The 19,991-nt window shown below is 43.7% G+C and overlaps 2 protein-coding genes, 3 non-coding genes and 1 pseudogene across 5 annotated transcripts; 3 read left to right on the plus strand and 3 right to left on the minus strand.

Annotated features, from left to right (window-relative positions):
* Positions 1–312: 312 nt before the first annotated feature.
* On the plus strand, positions 313–1,615 carry LOC127779950 (uncharacterized; annotated as a pseudogene).
* A 1,582-nt stretch (positions 1,616–3,197) lies between these two features.
* LOC127779949 (uncharacterized) lies at positions 3,198–5,576 on the minus strand. The gene is made up of 4 exons (XM_052306882.1): positions 4,918–5,576; positions 4,069–4,164; positions 3,905–3,972; positions 3,198–3,752 (listed from the first exon to the last, which is right to left on the minus strand). The coding sequence occupies exons 1-4, from the start codon at positions 5,560–5,562 to the stop codon at positions 3,623–3,625; spliced, it is 939 nt and encodes a 312-aa protein (XP_052162842.1). The 5' UTR covers positions 5,563–5,576; the 3' UTR covers positions 3,198–3,622.
* Positions 5,577–12,171: 6,595 nt separating this feature from the next.
* Positions 12,172–12,253, plus strand: TRNAS-GCU (transfer RNA serine (anticodon GCU)). Its single transcript has one exon. It is a non-coding gene; the product is annotated as a tRNA-Ser (tRNA).
* Positions 12,254–13,337: 1,084 nt separating this feature from the next.
* On the minus strand, positions 13,338–13,419 carry TRNAS-GCU (transfer RNA serine (anticodon GCU)). Its single transcript has one exon. It is a non-coding gene; the product is annotated as a tRNA-Ser (tRNA).
* Positions 13,420–14,375: 956 nt separating this feature from the next.
* On the plus strand, positions 14,376–14,457 carry TRNAS-GCU (transfer RNA serine (anticodon GCU)). Its single transcript has one exon. It is a non-coding gene; the product is annotated as a tRNA-Ser (tRNA).
* Positions 14,458–14,844: 387 nt separating this feature from the next.
* On the minus strand, positions 14,845–18,532 carry LOC127778290 (probable GTP diphosphokinase RSH3, chloroplastic). Its single transcript, XM_052304869.1, has 6 exons — positions 17,998–18,532; positions 17,706–17,891; positions 16,376–16,836; positions 16,002–16,160; positions 15,568–15,922; positions 14,845–15,457 (listed from the first exon to the last, which is right to left on the minus strand). The coding sequence occupies exons 1-6, from the start codon at positions 18,403–18,405 to the stop codon at positions 15,215–15,217; spliced, it is 1,812 nt and encodes a 603-aa protein (XP_052160829.1). The 5' UTR covers positions 18,406–18,532; the 3' UTR covers positions 14,845–15,214.
* Between the last annotated feature and the right edge of the window lie 1,459 nt (positions 18,533–19,991).

Below are 19,991 nucleotides of genomic sequence, written 5' to 3' on the forward strand. Positions count from 1 at the left end.
AGAACATCTCGGCCCAATATCATTTAGTTGGCAGTCAGACAAAAGGTAGAAGCCCATATTGGCCCATCAAATAAGGATGGTTGTAACCCCTAGAGCTTGGCCCGGCCCCCAATTTTGCGCGTGCGCAAGGCCCATGCGACCTCTTCAAAGTTCAAACTGATCGAGTTTTAAACTGTGACAAAATTTGATCGGATTTTGTCGGAATTCCGTTCGACACCGTGCGCATCCGCGGCGAAGTCCGTCAAACACTAAACCCTAGAAATCGCGGCGACGCGCGGCGGAGGAGAGCGATTCCATCGATCGATCGAGGCCATGTCCATGTTCCTCCGGGCCCTTGCTCCCCTCCTCACCCGGAGGTTCTCCGCACGCAGCGCGCAGGCGCAGCGATCGGCGGCGGCGGCGACGGCGGGGACTAGTCCAGCACCACGCTCTCCCGTTTCCCCAGATCTCAGATCAAAATTTTCTTCACTCGCGCGCAGCGGCTCACGCTCCCGTCCATCTCCGCGCAGAGGGATCTCGGCGTCGGCCGTGGCGCAGTGAAAGGTGTTCTTGCCTTGACGAGTTCGTTGGCTGGATTGCTGCTCGGATTCCTCTATTTCAAGCAAGATAGAGATGACTCAGGTATCTATCTATGCCTTGTTCTTGAAAGAAAGCGCCATTAGATTAGATTAGATTCGATTCCTCGTCGTTGCTAGCTTCAATTTGTTTCCTACCTGTAGCAGCCGGGGAGGAGACCAGGAAGGAGGAGGAGGAGGTGACTGTTAATTGGAGGGACGTGATCGAGCCATCCGTCATGGCAAGGTTCACCAGGAAAGATGGCACATTTGCCTATCTTGACTATATCGATTACCTCAACTCCCAAATGAACCATGGGGGGAAACCACTCTATGACAAGAAGTGTTCCGACAAGGAGGAGGCCGTCGTCGATGATGCCGCCGAGGAGGACAATGTGGTGGATGAGGTGGCCATGAAGGCAAAATTTGAGGACTGGATGAGCGAGCACGGCCGGAGATACAGAACCGAGGAGGAGAAGGCTCATCGGTATGAGAATTTCAAGAAGGTTGTCAAGGCCCTTGACAAGTTCAACGCCGAGCGCGGAACGCGAAGCTCTTTACTTGCCCCTTTAGCCCCTAACGAACTCGCGGACTACAGCCAAGAAGAGTTGGACGGACTGGGTACTCTGGCTGATGAATCACACTGGGAGGGGTATCTCGATCACGTCCACACTATGATTGCTCGGGGTAACGATATTCGCCATAATGAGAATGCCTGCGAGGCCGTGAAGAAGGTACTCAATGTCTATCCCTAATTATCTGCGCAAGTATTGTTGTTCATTCAGTATGGCCACTAGAAGGAGTATCAGATCTTGTTTAATTTGGAAGCCTGCAATCATATATTTATCTATAAGTTCGCATGATATATGCCGCTTTATAATTAGCGAATTGGCTTTTCGATTTCCAATTGATGAAAGTTGTTCTAGTTTGATATGATCTCTCCTGGCTAGTCGTAAGCCATTGCACAGCAGTCGTAGCAAAGTAGAAACTGCACCGTAGGAGCACTGTAGGCAATGTTATCTGCTCTTTTCTTCAGTCTAATTAGTTATCAGTTGCTCTATTAGCCATTTGGAACTAGCAGCTAACATTTTTTTCTTCGCACATATCTCTTTGTTTTTTTTCTAGCTGTCTTCCTAAAATTATTTGTGCAATCCTTTTTTTATACAAATATATAAGCACTGACTCTTTAGTTTCAAAAAGAGAAATACAAAGTAACTCCAGAAATGTGCATTGCAATACTGTGTGACACTATCTGTTCTTGTTAGTTATTATTTGTTGTTCTTGTTTAATATTAACTGCATATGATAAAAAGAAAAGCTGTATCATGCATGAACCTTAAAACCCTGAGTGTTTAATGCTTTAGCATTAGCTTCAAGATGCATTTTTCAAGGAAACTGTGAGATGCATTAATTTTACCTCTGTGTAACTAGTACATATGAAAAATACTTTTGCTGTTTGGATTTTGCTTCACTCAGTCACTCTTTGTAGTACCATAGTCTAATCCTAAACCGAACTCGCTGAAGCTTAGCTCCAATGCAAGTGGTATAAGATAGGAGGATTTTTACAGTCCAACGGTACCTTGCGGTACCGATTATTGACCGTTGGATCGAGGCAGATCGAACGGCTGGAGTAGATCGGTACCGCGGGGTACCAGTTTTGTCCCCGAAGCGGTACCGAGTGATGATAATCGGTGGAAGGGCAGTATTGTAATTTCGTGTGCAATAGATGGGTCTGGATCGAGATCGAGCGGCTTGAACCCTAGCGAAGCTGGATGATTTTCGCCGCTGCCGCCGTGTTCCTCTTCCTCGCCACCGCCGCCGTGTTCCTCTTCCGCCGCCGGACTTGTTCCTCTTCCGCCGCCGCCGTTCCCTTTTTTCTCTCTTGCGCTGCCGCCAGCGTTCCCTTGTTGCTCTGCGCTGCCGCCGGGAACGACAACGACTTGGACGCCGCCGCCGCCGCCGGGAACGACGACTCAAAACAGGTACTCCCTCATCCACCCTTGCTCATCTTTTCTCTCCCGATCCTACCCATCCCGGATTCAATGGTTAGATGTATCTTCGTACCGCGCGGTACCCCGGTACAACCTGCTGGACCGTAGCAATCCTCATAAGATAGTGTGGATGAAGGCTTAGCTTCATGCATAAATCTTTCCAACAAGCTGCACCATATTTTTGGGGGGAACATAATGTAATTTTCATCATTCTTTGGATGAGAACAGAGGAGAAGGGAACTATTCTCAATGCGTGACAAAGCAATGCGTCAAGCCGAGTTGCAGACAAAAAGCAGCTAGTCAGAAAGAAAGAAAGAGGTGATGCTGACAAGCATTTTAATTGCACTTTTGTCTTCATTCCCTAATGATCACACTAATACGATTTTGCATCGTTTACATATCATGTCAGCAAAAGCATCGCGTCTCTTGACGCCGCCGCACCCGAGCAGAGCGTATTCGATCACCACCCGCGCCAAGAGCGCTTGTCGATCCGGTGCAGGACAACTTCCATCATCCCGGCTGAGGATGCTTGCTTTGCTGAGCTAATTGCATGCAAGAGAGCAATTGAAACAGGCCAAGGAAGTCAGAGTGTTACCTAGGGACAGTCGGACAGACAGACAATCCAGATGTAGTGAGAATGCTTGAGGGGAGGGATCTCAACAGATCAGCTTATGAAGCCTTAGCACAGGATATCAAAGCGAAACTCCTCTTACTTCAGGAGGTAAAGGTTGGCTGGGTCCGACAAATCAGGCGTCGCATAAGTTAGCGCAGAACAGAATTTTTTTACCAGTGCTTGGTTTAATGTATGTAACCCCTCATTCTTAGAGGCGGCTTTTTTCCCCTTATTAAATCCAGGGAACTTCATTTTCCCCCCTTATTTTACTGTAGAAACTAGCAAGTGCAGAGGATTCAACCCAATTTTGTATATGAGAAGAAAAACAATGCATATACTCTATATCATATTTCCCACTTTTATCTCAAAAGGTACAAGTTTTACCCTGTGCCATAAGACAATGTACAACTTAGATCAAGTACTCTCCACAGATAGCCGCTCAAGAAGTTGGCATTGATATCCCCATCACAACGACGAATTTGGAGCTGGTAACAAGAAGTTCAGGAGGGCCTCATTGAACCGTTTCGGGTCCTCCTCCTGTGGCATATGGCCGGTGTTCTTTATGATTTCCAACCTAGCATTTGCACCAAGTTGCCTGCATTTGCGTTAATTCATCTTGTGTAAGTAACATTACAAGGTGCAACTTCAACATGTAATTCTACTGTTTTTTTTTAAACAAAAAGAGGGCAAAAGTTTTGCTTCATATGTATTAATAATGCAATTATATTAGAAGGAATAAGTACTGACCTTGCTACTTCAAATGCCTTCTCTATGGGAAATATCTGATCATGCTCTCCCCATAATACAAGAACTTCCTGAAAGATTAGACAGACAGAGACATTTGATAAAGGTAAACTTGGCAAGTAAAGCACTTCTGTAATTATTTGTCAGCTGCTAAATGCTATGCATACCTGAGGAAGTGGAGTGAGCTGGAATTTTTCTTTGTCCCCCAGTGTTATCCCCTTGATCAGCTCTTTCTTTTCTTCTATTTTGTCGGTGTAGAGATACTGCAACAGTGTTAAATGTTACTATTTCTTATATTCTTTTAGAGAACAAGTTACTGGTACTAAAGTCAAGAGGCTGTCAGCAAAGATAATGACTCTCAGGAACAATTAATGAATAAGGCATTTTATCTTAAAAAAGTGAAAAAGGACGACGAGTTAATTTGAGAATCCAGCTCGGATAGGTTGGGGAAAGGTGACAGGTAGGCCTGTCGTTTGTTGAAATTCAGATAGGAAAACGCAGAGTTCATTCAGTCTCACCTTGATTGGAAGATTATTAGCCTGGCAAAGATGGCAATTACATTCACACAGTGTGAGTGCCTCTGTGCTTGTCAACTACACAAAAACAGTAGGATGTCTCTAACTGGAAAAGCTAGGCTGGATCGAACGGCAGTCTGAAACTCTGAATTGATTGGAAGAACGGCGAAACGGTTGGGAAATTGAGGGAGACATCTCCATCCAGGGATGATTGGTTGGTGAGTTGGTGACAGGTGAGTGACTGCTAGTGCTAGCTAGCTACGAAGGCGGTTGGGAATTCAGGGACCATATCTCTTTCGACGATTCAGTGATCAATCAGTTGTTGTATGATACTACAGTGCTACGTCACACTTCCATGAGGTGACATCACGGATCATCCAGATGATCCAAGAACTACTTGATCTCGATGTCAGATGGCATCATGGCAAGCACAAGAACTTGTTCGAGTTTGTTCAGCAAATGTAGGCAGCAATGTATGGTGGATTGGATTGGTGGTGTTACCTGGGCGAGGTCCCGGAGCACGAAGGCCGGGGTGAAGCTGAAGCGGCGGGGACGGTGGTAGGCGAGGCCGAGCAGCCGGCGCATCCGCTCCGGCGTGCGCGGGAGCATCACGTCCTCGACGCGCTCGGCGCCGCCACGGCGGAGCAGGGCGCGGTCGTCGGCGTCGGCCTTGAGCAGGTCGGAGCTCGCGATCACCACCCGCGCCACGGCCGCGGGGCCGAGCAGCCTCGCCACGTGGTACGCCACGAAGCCGCCGTAGCTGGTGCCCGCCACGGACACGCGCGCCGCCGCCGCCCCCACGACCGCGGCGACGAGCTTCGCCACCGCCTCGGCCTGGTGCGCCTCCGAGCGCGCGTCGGCGGCCGCTGTGCCGGAGCCGCCGAAGAAGAGGAGGTCAGGCACGACGAGGCGGAACCGGCGGGAGAGCGGGCCCACCTGCCGCCGCCACTGCCACGTCGCCGGTGGCCCGAAGCCGTGGAGGAGGACGAGCACGGGGAGCTCCTCGCTCGCCCCCGGCGGGAAGCGCCAGCATTGCACCGTCGTGGCGCCGCCGTCCAGCGGAACGGACGCCTGGACGAGGCCCGCCGCGGCGAAGCGGCGGCGGAAGTAGGCGTCGAGCAGCGGCGCGATCCCAAGCGACGGCATGGCGGCGAGAGGGTGGTGCAGTGCAGGGGCGCGGCGGCTTGTGATTGTCGCGTCGTTTTAAGAGGGGAGTTTGGTGTCTTACGGGCGCACGAGTCGTGTATTTGGATGCTACGTACGCATGTCGTCTACTTGAGAATCCAGTCGGGACGAATGTAGAGAAAATTAATTAGGCCTAACAGTGTAAAGTTAATTAGGGATAAACAGGGAGGAAAGTAAAAGAGTACTGCTATATGTATGAGATCCGAGTAATTTTACGGTTTTTGAGGAGGTACCATGAGGTATCACTTTTTCTATTATAAATTTGATACCTCTTGATACCTGGGTACTATAAGGTACCAAATTTTATACTAAATTTTTGGTACCTCCTTAAGAACCGTAAAATTGCTCATGAGATCTAGTTGTACAACTCATGTACAACTAGAGACAAGCAATTATAGATCAATCAAATGATAGCATATTCATATACACTGCAGCCGTTTACAACCGTTGATCAAATTCAATCGTACGTGAGTCGAACAGTTGGGTCATATGCATAGCAATTTCCAAAGTTAAATAGCAAAAGATAGCCTTTTTATCAAGAAGATAGAACAAAACGGTTTTACGTGAAACTAGACATTAGACCTAATTTGTTTTGTCTGTTACACGGAAAACACGTGCACACTGCTATGTTTTCAAAACCGGTCAGTTTTAGCTGGTTTTCATACCGTGTTGACCGAAAGTTGTTGGTTTTTATCGGGTTTCGATAAACCGTTGATAAGCGGGTATAATTTCCGATACGAAAAGGTGAACCCTAGCCACAAGATGGTCCAAGATGCCACTAAGTTCCTAATAATGGCCACTGTCATAGGAAGAAGATTCTCCAAAGCAACAATTCCATGGGGACGCTCACGTCGCCGTTGCTTGTTTGGGAAATCGGACCAAGATTTTAATATGGAAACTTGTGTGGAGAAATGGGATGTCGTGACGACGCTCAAGATTGTCGCCGTCATCAAAGCTTGCTAGAATTTGACAAAGCTTTCGTCATTCCACAATCAAATCCTCACACACAACCACCCTATGTGCCAGACATAACCACCAATTCAAGAACACCACAAAGCTGAACACGCAGCCCCATGGCCTCAAGCCTTACCAACACACCAAAGGCAGGCTAGCCAGATCCATGACACACGTGACAATGCTGCGCAATCGATATCATGGCTCTACCGAGCTGCCACGACACCAGGCATAACTCGATGATGGTAGGCTTGAAGTAGTTCTAAAAAAAAGAGGCTTGAAGTCCAATTACAAGTGATAAGATATCATTAAATCGCTCTTGTTCCTTTCAACTACGAGTGATAAATTGGTCCAATCTGTCAAACAGACAGAAGGATGAGCAAGAGAATGGGCAAGGTGTTTATTGGATACAAATATGACAAAGAGGAGGGAAGGGATGGTGAGCGGTTCTTTAAAAAAATATAATTTATGAGTGGACGAGTTGTAAATTATTATGATATATAACTATTGAGTTGGACATGGTTTTGGATTGATCTGAGATTTTCATGCTAGAAAAATAATGGGGTAATATTGATTACATTATCGAAAAAGAATTTGAGGGTATACATTCCATCGAGTTATCTTAATCTATTTGAATGTGTATCCAAATGTGCTCACAAGGAGCACAATAAGACCAATAGAGTCTTTCATAAGGGACCGTGTAAGCTATAGATTGCTGACATCCCCAACTATCCATGAGAATATCATACCCAAGTATGAATTGTACGAGAAATCTAATTACTTAGATGTAGGAAAATGCAATATAAATATATTGGCATGTAAATATAGTGTGCCCTAGCAATTCTATGTGACAAGGTCATGTCACAACAATTCATCTACTATTAGCACATTTCCCTCTATCTCTCTCCATTTTTTCATACCTTTTCACCCTCGTGATCTACCTAGTTTTTCTTCGTATGTTTTCCATTTCATTATAATCTTTCCTACACAATGTCGACCCTGATCACTCTACTTTCAAGATATCTTTCTTTTCTAGTTGGTTGCTTGTACGCCACTACTCAACATTTCCTCATATTGGCTTCCTAGATTTTAGAATATCGTCTCTTTGGTTCGCTTGTCGAAATGCAACATTACTTGCATTAACCCTCCCCTATAATAGCACTTTCTCAGCCAAGTTTGTATGAATGCTCATCCAAACCACTCAAAATCATTCAATATCTAGACCAAATTGCATAAGTTGCTAAGATCACCTTTAACCTCATGTTTAGAACCTTCTTAAGTAACTAAACAAACTGACAAACTATGTATTGGTTATAACATGATGAACGCTCCATCCTAAACACAACACTAGTAGCCGGTTATTGACCAGTCTACACATCCTTACTTTGAAGTTGTTAGTGCATTAACTCAACCCAAAAGGCAACACTTTTATTTTGAGTATTTTTGCTCACCTCAACACACTTTTCATGAAACTTGTAGATTCTAATATTCAAATGGAACAACTGTGGTACTTCACAAAAAGACATGCGACTCATTACCAATAAATATTTTGCTTTTTTTTATTCAATATGTATTATGCTCATGTGATAATTAAATAAGATATGAAAACAAGCTAAAAAGCTCAGCAAGTTTTCATCATATGTAGATTTTAATGGAAACCAAAATCAACCCCCCAAGGGCATAGGAGACCATATATATGACTACTTATGATAACTATAGTAACCATGTAATACAATATTTAATTCAAACACAGACCCAATACCAAGACATGCATGTTTTGCATTAAAATCTTTAAAACAATGTTTCAGGCTATGATGAGAATATTAAATTCTAAAATTAGGCACATGGTATGTTTAATAAAAGGCAATAAAAATGCAAGATTAAAAATTGTGCATGTTTCAAAAGAAAAGGAATTGTTCATCCATCGGATGATCATCTAAGAAAGTTCAGTTGAGCAATCTACTTTGTCTTTACTTGCAGCAACCAAAGTATTGAGTTGAGAAACCTTCTTAGAAGGCTTCTGTTTGTTACTGTCATTCTTCTCTTTGTCATAATTAGAATCAGGAGAGGCAACATTGTCATTGGAACAATCATCTTCAATTTCCTCAACTTGATCAAGTGTCGGTTCTACCCCACGGACAGATAGGTGGTCTTGGTTCAATAACATGTCCTGATAATGTGGATCTTGGATACAATTGGAATCAGGAGGGGCGACATTATCATTAGAACCATCATCTTTAATTTCCTCAACTTGATCAAGCATCGGCTCTACTTGATGAAAAGATAGATGGTTTTGGTTCAATGGCATAACCTGATAATGTGGAAAAGACACCGATCGAGAAGGATCTTGGACACAATTGAAATTAGGAGAGTCAACATTGTCATTAGAACCATCATCTTTAATTTCCTCAATTTGATCAAGCGTCAGCTCTACTTGATGAACAAATAGGTGGTTTTGGTTCAATGACATATCCTGATGATGTTGAAGAGACACTGATCCAGAAGAATCTTGGACATAATTGGAATGAGAAGAGTCAGCATTATCATTGGAACCATCATCTTTGATTTTCTCAAGTTGATCATGTGCCGGCTCCACTTGATGAACAGATAGGTGGTTTTGGTTCAATAACATGTCTTGATAGTGTGGAAGAGAGATCGATCCAAAAAGATCTTGGTCATAATTGGAATCGGGAGAGGCAACATTAGCATTGGAACCATCATCATTATAATCATCTTCAGTTTCCTCAATTTGATGGGGTGTTGGCTCGACTCGAGGAACAAATATGTGTTTTTTGTTCAATAGCATGTCCTCATAATGTGGAAGAGAGATTGATCCAGAAGGAACACAAGGCTTGGGTATCGGAATTTCATTGCATTTATGTGCTATATCAAGCATCTCCTGTCCAAAGTGAAGATATCCGTCATGTTACGACAATTTTTTCATGTGTATATGGACGTTATAGCAACCAATTAAATAATGATTGAACGTAGGATCTTATAAAATTCCTTAAGAATAGACCCACAAAAAGCCCTTAATGGGCTGGCTTATTGGGAAAAAAACAACTTGTCTTAAGATGATTTTGTTGCATAATATAATAGAAATGTTAGGGTGGCTAGTTTAGGTCACTTTCTCGACCTTGTATAGGCCCAACCGAGCATTTCTACGTTGCACAATAATTCAATTTGAACAAGAATAGAGAAGAGACTTCTAGGATTGACATGACAATGTATGGATGGCTAAAAAACATCATATATAACCCCCAAAACATCATATCATATTTTTAGCTCTACTTATGAAGTTTATGAATTAAAAAAAAGATAAGTAATATAGAGTTATTTTTTCCTCTATAATTGATCGTGCCCCTTATTTTCCATTGTAAAAAATTGCCTCTCCTTTTGTTGCACTTATTTTCTAGCTTCACTTCCTTATTTGGCCCTCTCATATGCTATTTTATCTTTTTTTTACATTGATTGATGCCATCAAATTACCTATGCTTGTGATTGATCTTCTTCTTTTGCTACCAGAGCCACATTCAATGCTCCTTTTTTTTTGCCACAAACATCAACCTCCTCCAACCCAAGTGTGATCCTATCTCCCACATCATGCTGCCCAAAGATTCAGCCGCATACTTCTTCACCACCATAAAACCCATTCATCATATCCTCAGTTGGAACTATTACCTACTTCGTTGTATCCCGACCTCCTCTACCACATTCCAACCTCATCCTCCTCTCCATTGGGTCGCCTTATACACCATTTCCTCCTTAGACAATGCCATCGACTTGCTTATCCAATATTCACATGCCTATCACCACCTTGTAACTAACCTTAGAGGAACTAGCCTACACTCTCAAAAGAAGAGCTTCCTAGTGAGTAAAGAAACATTAAAATTTAATAAAAGGGACCAACACGGTTTACAAAACCAACAAAAACTGCTCGATTTTCATGCAATTTTGAGGTTTTGAACTGGCTTGAGTTAACAAAACAGCTTTGTTAACCAGTCAAATAGAAAACCAAGTGAATTTCCAATTTTAAATGAAATATATTTGAATTTCATCATTTCTTTATCAATTTTTCACAAAAACCAAGAGAACTGCTAAAGAGCGGTTTCCAATTTGGTATTGCGGCTTTGTGAATTTTGGAGAGCACTCGACAATTGAGTAGGGTTAGAAGCTCAAGTATTTTAAAGAAAAAATCTTGTCAGCATTAATTTAGTTATATCATCTTCTTGCCAAAAAAGTATACCATCCACACCTATTAAAGCTCCTTTGAAACATTGGATTAAAAAACGGAGAATAGGAAAAGCACGAAATTTGATAGGAATGAAAGTGTAAACCACAGGAAAACAGATAGGAATAGTCATTTGATTTATAAACCACAAGAAAAAAATGCATGTATCAGAAGAGAGAAATAGACTCGAAGAAAATTTTCCAAGAGATATGAGATCTTGCTAATTTTTTTCAAAATCTATATGTAATAAGTCATTCCATAGGAATTTTATAGGATTTGAAAAGCTCCAATCCTTTATATCAAAGGGCCAAATAGGAGCAAAGTGAGCGTAGCTCAACTGGTTAGGTTCTTGTGGTGGAATCAGCCTACCCAGGTTCAAGTTCTAGACTTACATGTGCTTGCATTTATGATTAATTATTCTTTCATTGATAGGCGACATATCCATTGATAGCGAGACATCTTTGTGGTGACTTCATGAATCACAACACATGCCGGTTCAGTCTTTTAGGGGGTGTTCATAAGGATAGGTTTTGCGTTCATATGGGTGAGTGAATGTCTGCTTTTGTAACATGTTTTTTTTTTCAAATGTTATGAAGTTTCTCAATAAATCCTTAGAATTAAAGGGGTCTTAGTCTACAAATGGCGTGTCTGTATAACATACACTGATCCAAAGGCTAAAGGGTTAGTGAGCTGCCTTGATAGCACAAATCCCCTGATCCGAAGGCAAAAGGATTCCGTTTTTGCAGAAATTCACCTATTCCTAAGACTAAAAGGCTCCGATTTGGACACAAAACCGCAAGATCCAACCCCAAAAACCACGCAGTCCTGACGATTTCGCAACCGACGATGGAAAATTCGATGTCCTCCGCAGCAAACAACACCGGCGAAAAAAAATTCCACAAAAGCGAAGAGGGGCTTCGGGCTCAAATCAATTACCTCGCGGCTCGGCGGTGCGGCGGAGGACATGCCCCTGGCCTGGATGGCGAGGCGGACGTCGTCGGCCTGGAGCGACTCCCTCCCGGCGTGGCCGGCGTACGCCTTCGCCTCGCCGAGCACGTCGCCGGCGTAGCGGTGGGCGAAGAGCAGGAGCTTGTGCACGGCCGCCTCCTCGTAGTCCCCCTCCCGGAGCCCCAGCGAGTGGAGGATCTCCCGCACCACGCGCAGGTCCCGCGGCTCGTCGGCGGCGGCGGAGGCGGCCGCCACAGGGGGAGGAGGAGGAGGAGGTGGTGCCTGGTCGGCGCCGGTGTCCATTAGGTCAGGATCTAGAGTGACCGATCAAACTCCCGTCCCCTTGAGCGGGAGAGGTAAAAATGAAATTCGAGGCTCGGGTATATGCATGGTTGGATGCAAACAAGTAAAATTTGTTGCTTTCCGCATTCACAAGCGACGCTTTGGCCGAGTGGTTAAGGCGTGTGCCTGCTAAGTACATGGGGTTTCCCCGCGAGAGTTCGAATCTCTCAGGCGTCGTTAATTTTTGTTTTCTTTTTTTATTTTCTACTCTTTGTTTCTTCTTCTGTGAGAACCATATGTAGTGAGAAGTGCTAGAGATGCTTTGAAGGAAAATCTTACCCGTTTGATTTAAGTTCGTGGGAGTTACGATAAATGACTCTTTTATTTTCTACTCTTTGTTTCTTCTTCTGTGAGAACCATATGAAGTGAGAAGTGCTAGAGATGTTTTAAAGGAAAATCTTAACCGTTTGATTTAAGTTCGTGAGTTACGATAAATGACTCGCTATGTTCGATACCAGCCGTTCCCAACTCCCCTCTCGTTTTTTGTGTGCACGCTTTTCAAACTACTAAATGGTGTGTGTTTTGCAAAAAAAATTATATACGAAAGTTGCTTAAAAAATTACTCCCTCCATTCCATCAATCTACATATAGTTTTTTTTAGGTTATTCCTAAATGATCTATACATTTGTGTTTATTTATTACAGTCTATTCGTTATTTGTGTATTAGAGTAAATGGACATTGATGCATGCATCCATGCACACAAGTATTTATAACACACATATAATATCTTGATTTATTATTGGCTAGGAAATATTGGGGATGGTGCATGCATTAAGTTTGTTGCTAGAGTAAATATAGTATGAGAGAATTATTAGCTTTTCTTGGTCTTGGTATACCTATGAAATATGTAGATTAATTTGGAATGGATGGAGTATATTGATCAATTTTTTTAAAAAAAAAATAGCTAATACTTAATTAATTACGCGCTAATAAATCACTCCATTTTCCGTGCGTGGGTGATGATTCCCAACCCCCACCACCGAACACCGATCAATCATCTATTGGGGTCGGGAGCACTTCACAGAAATAGCAGACATCCCACAAGGATTGACAGTTTAATAGATGATCACAAAAAATCGTCACATTGACATCCCACAAGGATCAACAATTTAACAGATGATCACAAGTCAGTCTCACATCGACAGAGTAGACGTCTAGACGAGCATTAACCTCTGAAATCTCACCCCAAAAAAAATGCAAACAGGAAAAGGCTAACACAAAAATATAAACAGGAGAAAATAAAAAAAGAAAAAAAATTAACGACGCCTGAGAGATTCGAACTCTCGCGGGGAAACCCCATGTACTTAGCAGGCACACGCCTTAACCACTCGGCCAAAGCGTCTTTGTTGCTTCTGTTCGCAAATTAGCTATAATTGTATCTTATAAAACCACCTTAAAAACAATGGTACTCCCCAGTCATGTAGCAGTTTTAATTGTTTGTTCTACGATTCATTGGCACATTTAATTTTGCAAACCATTTTTTAGTATTTAAGGTGACCTTAATATCCTAGAACTACAGAACATGCTCCAGAAGCGTCAATAGGCGACGATAACAGTTGAAGACAAAGCATTGCTTCTGCCATTTAAACCTATCGGTTTGGATTAACAATCATTCAGAGGCTGGGACGGAGATAATCGCAGCAAGGTGAGGAGGAGGAACCGCTAATGCCATGGAGACAGCCAAACAGGAGATGTCCGGAATGCAGAATAGTGGTTCGTACTTCGTGCGATCAAGAGGATTTGCTGAGTGAAAATCTGAAATGTGCCGTCCATTAACCACTCGAAGTCTACCCTCTGGACGAAGAACACACCAGCGTACTACACATTGCTGACAGTCTGGAGCACCAGCAGCAACCTCAAATGTAAGTGCCAAAAGCGCAAAGTCCAGCGATGAATTGTGCTCGCGTACCTGTTGCTCGCTTCATCTCTTCTTCTAGGTTCAGCTTTGTTGTCTCCATGATCTTTAGCCCTATTCTTCCTCCTCACCTTGCTGCGATTTCCCTAATCTCTATCCATCTCCGTCCTAACCTCTGAATCCAAACCAATGGGGTTTAATAAATGGGAGAAGCAAAGCAATGTCTTCAACTGTTATCGTCGCCTCCTCCTCCCCGCCTGACGCTCTTGGAGCATGTTCTGAGATCGTCAGATTAATGTCTTGAGAATCTGCCAAGTGCAAACCAATTGTAAAGCAAACAACCAGAATTGAGAATGCGTTAAGTGCTAATCCAGAGCTATTCAATGAGTTAGTGTTTGTTTGAACATACTATATAAAGTATTGCTGTGCAAGCAAGCACACGCGACGCTTTGGCCGAGTGGTTAAGGCGTGTGCCTGCTAAGTACATGGGGTTTCCCCGCGAGAGTTCGAATCTCTCAGGCGTCGTTTTATTTTTATTTTTTTCCTCCTTTATCCCTATCTATTTCTCCCTTTACTTATATTTTTTTTCTCCTTTCTCCCTATCTATTCTCCCTATACTTATTTTTCGTTTGTTCCATGTGACAGTAAGTGGTTAAACTCAGCTGCACTTCAAATCTAGGTTAGTAAGTAGTACTATGCTTTATCAGTCAGAGCAAGCAGAATAGCAGATGCAGGCAGGAAAGCCATATAATTTCATATATTTCAGTTGAGGAAACGTCACACATTGCACAGCCATAGAAGCTTACAATGATACACTTTTCGTTTGTTCCATGTGACAGTAAGTGGTTAAACTCAGCTGCACTTCAAATCTGGGTTAGTAAGTAGTGTGCTATATCAGTCAGAGCAAGCAGATGCAGGCAGGAAACCCATATATTTTCATATATTTCAGTTGAAGAAACGTCACACATTGCACAGCCATAGAAGCTTACAATGATACACTGTCCCAAACAGGGATCATTTCTTGGACTAAAACTCCAGAAATGTTTCACGTATTGACACTCTACTCCTCTTTAGTTAACATATAAACAAACACAAATGTACAAGATATGTCACACACGCGCGCGCATTTGGCACAGGGAAACGATTCCTTGATCTTTTTCAGATGATTCCCGAGTAGTGCTTCTATTTGTCAGTAAAGGAAAACCTAAACTTCCGACGATCTTGATGGGCTGTCAATCTGTCATGTATATATATGTACATAGTTTTTGGTATCCTAGAGTTGTCACGACTGCGAAACTGTGAGCCGGTGGTCATACATTTGGTGGAACTCCCTCGCATAACCTCCAGCTCCAGGATTGCATTGAGCCGAAGGGATCAGTTCGACCACGTCACCCATTTTAAGCTCTTGGTTCAAGTTGTGCACGACATGGCAGTTCAGTCTTAACCTCAACTGCATGTCATAGCTAGAAGTCCTCTTCAGTAGGTCCAGTACAGTTGAATTTTGAGGGAATTCTTGCACTGACATCTGAAAGCACCATTCAGAAATTAGTTTCCTTGCTCAACAACAATACCAGGTAGGCAACAGGTAAAAAAAAAAAACATTGGAACATACAAATAATTTAAAAGGTTACCAACCTTTTCATTCTCCAGTAATATTACTAGGATTGGTCCACTGTGGTCACATCGTTTTGAATACGAAAAAGGACAGTCATCAGACTGAGAAGAACAACTGCATATTGCCCTTGGTGGAGCTCCATGTGTAAGAGAGGAAGGGTGATCTATGTGCAGAGTTTCGCACTGCCATGTAACAACCCATCTAACCCATTCCACCATTTCAGGAACAGATGAACAACAATTTCGAACAGCTTCCTTGTATCTCCAATGTGCAGCAATTCCAAATTCTGCCTGTAAATGCATGTCCCTCGTACGAATTTGGATCTCCAATGGCAGTGTTTCTTCACTGAGAACAACCGTGTGCAGGGATTGATACCTACAAGTTAGCAAGCATACAGTTATCACGGTGACTTACTCTTTTTTTTGCATAATAGTATTAGTTTTCAGAGTCTTACCCATTGGGTTTGGGGCTGTTGATGTAGTCTTTGAATTTGCCAGGAATTCTAGGCCACAAGTGATGGACAATCTCTAAAGTGGTGAAACAATCAGCTTTGTTATCGAGTATAACACGCACCCCATGTATATCATAGATTTCATCCATGTCCAGTTTCTTCCTATAATCAAGTAAATCCCATTAGCATATCCGTTGATATGTACATAAATGTCAGGATAGCAAGCATTCCTCAGGGTGTTCTGTTGAATTTTGTGCTTGACTTGGTCAAAATGGAGGTTAGTTTGTCTAACAACATAAATAATATAACTAAAATAAGTGCAATTATTTGATTCATTCTGGTCATGCCTACAAAAGGAGTATAATACACGAGATTACCTTGCCATCTTGCTGTAGATACTGTACATGCTCTTGTTCCTCCCTGATATAGTATGATAGCATAGTCCCCTCACTTGAAGGGCTTGTTCCAGTCGCCTTATTGCAGCTGCAATCATATCTTGGTTGTAGAACTCAAGAAGGTTGGATGACAGTTCCTCATATAGCTCAGGGTAAAGATACTTGAAGCACAGATTTTCAAGCTGTTCCTTCCAATTCAAGATCCCAAGCTGATTTGCCAACGGAGCAAATATCTCCAGCGTTTCCTTTGCAAAGCACTGTTGTTTGACCTTAGGCAAAGAATCCAACGTCCTCATGTTGTGTAGTCTGTCAGCAAGTTTGATGAGAACTGCTCTCGCATCCTCCATTGCAAGGAAAACCGTACGCAATTTGTCAGCTTCATCTACTCTGCTGGCTGTATCATTTCTACGAGCCAGTTTGCTCAAATGACTTAGATTTGAAACCTACAGAAAAGGCAGCAGAACTTAAATTGCAGCCAATTCGCAATGTTCTCAGACAACAGCCATGCTTACTAAACATATATAAGTGCCCCAAGAACTTGGTGTATTTGACTAAGTCTTAATAAAGCTTCCATTATCTAAAGAAAAAAGAAAAAAAAAAGTGCCCCAAGTTACAACAAAATAGTAAAGCATCATACATTTAATAGCCCATCCACAAACAGGGAAAATGAAAAGAGCAGGCAACAAAAATCACCAAACTGTACCACGCTGATTGGATCTGATAACCAACCAGGAATCTGTTCGAGATTCTACAATACTGAAGTACAAGTCAATACAAGCAGGTTCCCTCTGCTCAATATAATAAAGAGATGACGGAAACTCAGTACCCACCTCAGAAAGGCATAAAAAACTATAATCTAGAAGCCCCATTGAACAAAGTAACAATCAGAAAGTTCTATCGGTCGCTATCAATGATCTAGCAGTGGCCACTTCCTAGTCAGGAAATTGACAAGTCCAATAAATATCAAAAATGAAAGAAGAGGGGGCCCATACAAAGACTTATCATAGAAGTACAGCCGTTTGTCATATAATCTTGCACTTCAGCTCAGATTATACTATGCTCAAACATAGGGAAATTTATGCAGATCATATGATGGTACAAAAATAGTTGAGCAAGGAATAAAATATCTGATCTGCTAATTACTAATGTTGTTGACATGCTGGAATCAATTTGGTACATTCAGTAAGTTTTGCAAGAGAAAATAGCTCCCAGCAAAGAATTTTCTAGTGCATATGCTCATGTCATCCAAATAACAGTTAGTAGTAGCTAAGGAGATCGAATCATCGAGAGATCGAATCATCGAAATAATTACCCCCTTCACAAGGTCGGCGACACCAGCGCCAAATTGGACGGAGAGTGAGCCATAGCCGAGGCCTGCGTCGTCGACCGTGTCGTGCAGCAGCCCTGCGGCGACGACGGCGGGGCCGGCGCCGAGCTCCGCGAGCAGCGCCGCCGTCTCCACGCAGTGCTGCAGGTAAGGGTCACCGCTCGCGCGCATCTGAGGAAACCAAACGCCCCACCCCCACACACAAGCAGCCTCGGTCACTTCAACATGTCAGAAGCTAAAGAGCGAGAGGGAGGGAGGGTGGGATACGGTCGAACACCTGGCCGCGGTGAGCCGCCTCGGCGGCGTAGAAGGCCCTCCTCACGAGCTCGTCCCTGAATATCGCGTGCCTCGACTGCGCCCCGGCGAGAAGCACCGCCCCCGCCGCGGGAGGGGTGGCGTCCTCCACCACCTCCATCGCCACGGCGGCGGCGCGGGCTCGCCTCGCGGCCACGCGTTCCGCGGCGGGCCGCGCGAAGGACAGGGGCGACGACGGCGGGCTGCCGCGGCGCCTCCTCGCCGCGGGCCGCGCCTCCCCGCTGCGGGGGAGGAGGAGGAGCTGCTCCAGCGAGGCGGCGGCGGCGGCGTGGCCCTGCTGCCGCGGCGGGGCGGAGACGCGGGGCTGGCGGGGCCCGCCGCCGCCGCCGCATTTGACCACCGCGCAGGATATCGCCGTCGCCGGCGCCATCGCCTCCCCGCACGCGCGCGCGCGCGCGCGCAGGATCAGGGGGGAGCTGGGCGGGCAGGAATGGCGAATGGAGGAGGAGGAGAGGGGAGAGGTGGTGGTGGTGGAGGCATGGGTGGGAAAGAGAGAGAGAGAAGAAATAGTCGAGGTGGTTCGGTTTCGCGCGTGGTGGTGCGGTTATGAATAGTAGCCTAGCCTAGCTGGGGGTTGTTTCGAGTGGCCATTTGCGTTTTACACCTGAAAAATATTTTAGCACTCTTTTTGCATTTACATCTCTATTAAGCGGGTGTTTAGATCCACCGGCAAAAGAAATTTTTCCCCGTCACATCGAACGTTTGAACATATGTACGCAGTATTAAATATTGAAAAAAAACTAATTATACAGTTTACGTGTAAATTACGAGACAAATTTTTTAAACCTAATTGCGCCATGATCTGACAATACAGTGATATAGTAAATATTTGCTAATGACGGATTAATTAGGCTTAATAAATTTGTCTCGCAGTTTACATCTGAATTATGTAATTTGTTTTGTTTAATATTTTAAATGTGTGTCCGTATATCTGATGTGACCTAGTAAAATTTTTTTACTGGTGGAACTAAACACAGCCTAATTCATTAGGGCATGTTTAGATTAATGCAATTTCAAATCATACCATTTTTTGGGTAAAATTGTCAAAGATGTATATATATTTAGTTTCTTGCCAAAGTTTGGTAAATACATAAAAAAATCCTGCCAAAATTTTAGTTATATTGTTAACTTAAAAAAAATTGGTAAGTTTTATTTTGACTACAATCTGAACAGCTCCTTTTTTTTTCTAATTATACGGATGACGCATACACATCTGATGTACATTCCTGATTACATGGAAGACACGTTCACACCAGTGTACATTCTTGATTACACAGAAGATGCATACACATCACTGTACACGCGCAGTACACTCGCACCTGTTTACACCTCGTATCACTAAACTTTTAGATTTGGATAGTAAATATACTCATGCATTTGCATAGGTGTTAAGCCATTAGCTTCTCCAGTGTGGTGGCGGCGGCAGCGTGGCCATGCCCCTACGGCGGGGCAGAGACGCGGGGGTGGCAGGGCCCGCCGCCTCCGCCACATTTGACCACCGCGCAGGATATCACCTTCGCCGGCGCCATCGCCTCCCCGCACGCGCGCGCGTGCAGGATTAGGGGGAGCTGGGCGGGGAGGAATGGCAAATGGAGGAGGAGGAGGAGGAGAAGAGGGGAGAGGGGTGGTGGTGGTGGAGGAGGAGGGAGAGGCATGGGTGGGAAAGAGAGAGAGAAGAAATAGTCGAGGTGGTTTGGTTTCGTGCGTGGTGGTGAGGTTATGAATAGTAGGCTAGCCTAGCTTAGCTTAGCTGGGAGGTTGTTTCGAGTGGCCATTTGTGTTTTACACATGAAATATTTTAGTACTATTCTTTTTGCATTTACATAGGTGATAATTCATTAGGGGCTGTTCAGATTGATACTATTTTAAATTATATTATTTTTGATAAAATTGTCAAAGGTGTGTATACATTTAGCTTCTTGCCAAAGTTTGGTAAATATATAAAAAAAATCCTGC

This window comes from Oryza glaberrima, chromosome 7 (assembly GCF_000147395.1).
Source record: "Oryza glaberrima chromosome 7, OglaRS2, whole genome shotgun sequence".
In the NCBI taxonomy this organism is placed as follows: Eukaryota; Viridiplantae; Streptophyta; class Magnoliopsida; order Poales; family Poaceae; genus Oryza; species Oryza glaberrima.

What these genes read in the sequence shown, in the direction of transcription:
- LOC127778290 (XM_052304869.1), bottom strand. Translation starts at nt 18,405, where the DNA reads ATGGCGCCGGCGACGGCGATATCCTGCGCGGTGGTCAAATGCGGCGGC. An exon ending in AGGCGGCTCACCGCGGCCAG is followed by an intron (nt 17,892 to 17,997) that starts GTGTTCGACCGT and finishes TGGTTTCCTCAG; the next exon opens with ATGCGCGCGAGCGGTGACCC. An exon ending in ATCTACAGCAAGATGGCAAG is followed by an intron (nt 16,161 to 16,375) that starts GTAATCTCGTGT and finishes ACTTGATTATAG; the next exon opens with GAAGAAACTGGACATGGATG.
- LOC127779949 (XM_052306882.1), bottom strand. Translation starts at nt 5,562, where the DNA reads ATGCCGTCGCTTGGGATCGCGCCGCTGCTCGACGCCTACTTCCGCCGC. An exon ending in TGCTCCGGGACCTCGCCCAG is followed by an intron (nt 4,165 to 4,917) that starts GTAACACCACCA and finishes ACACTGTTGCAG; the next exon opens with TATCTCTACACCGACAAAAT. An exon ending in AGCTCACTCCACTTCCTCAG is followed by an intron (nt 3,973 to 4,068) that starts GTATGCATAGCA and finishes CTAATCTTTCAG; the next exon opens with GAAGTTCTTGTATTATGGGG.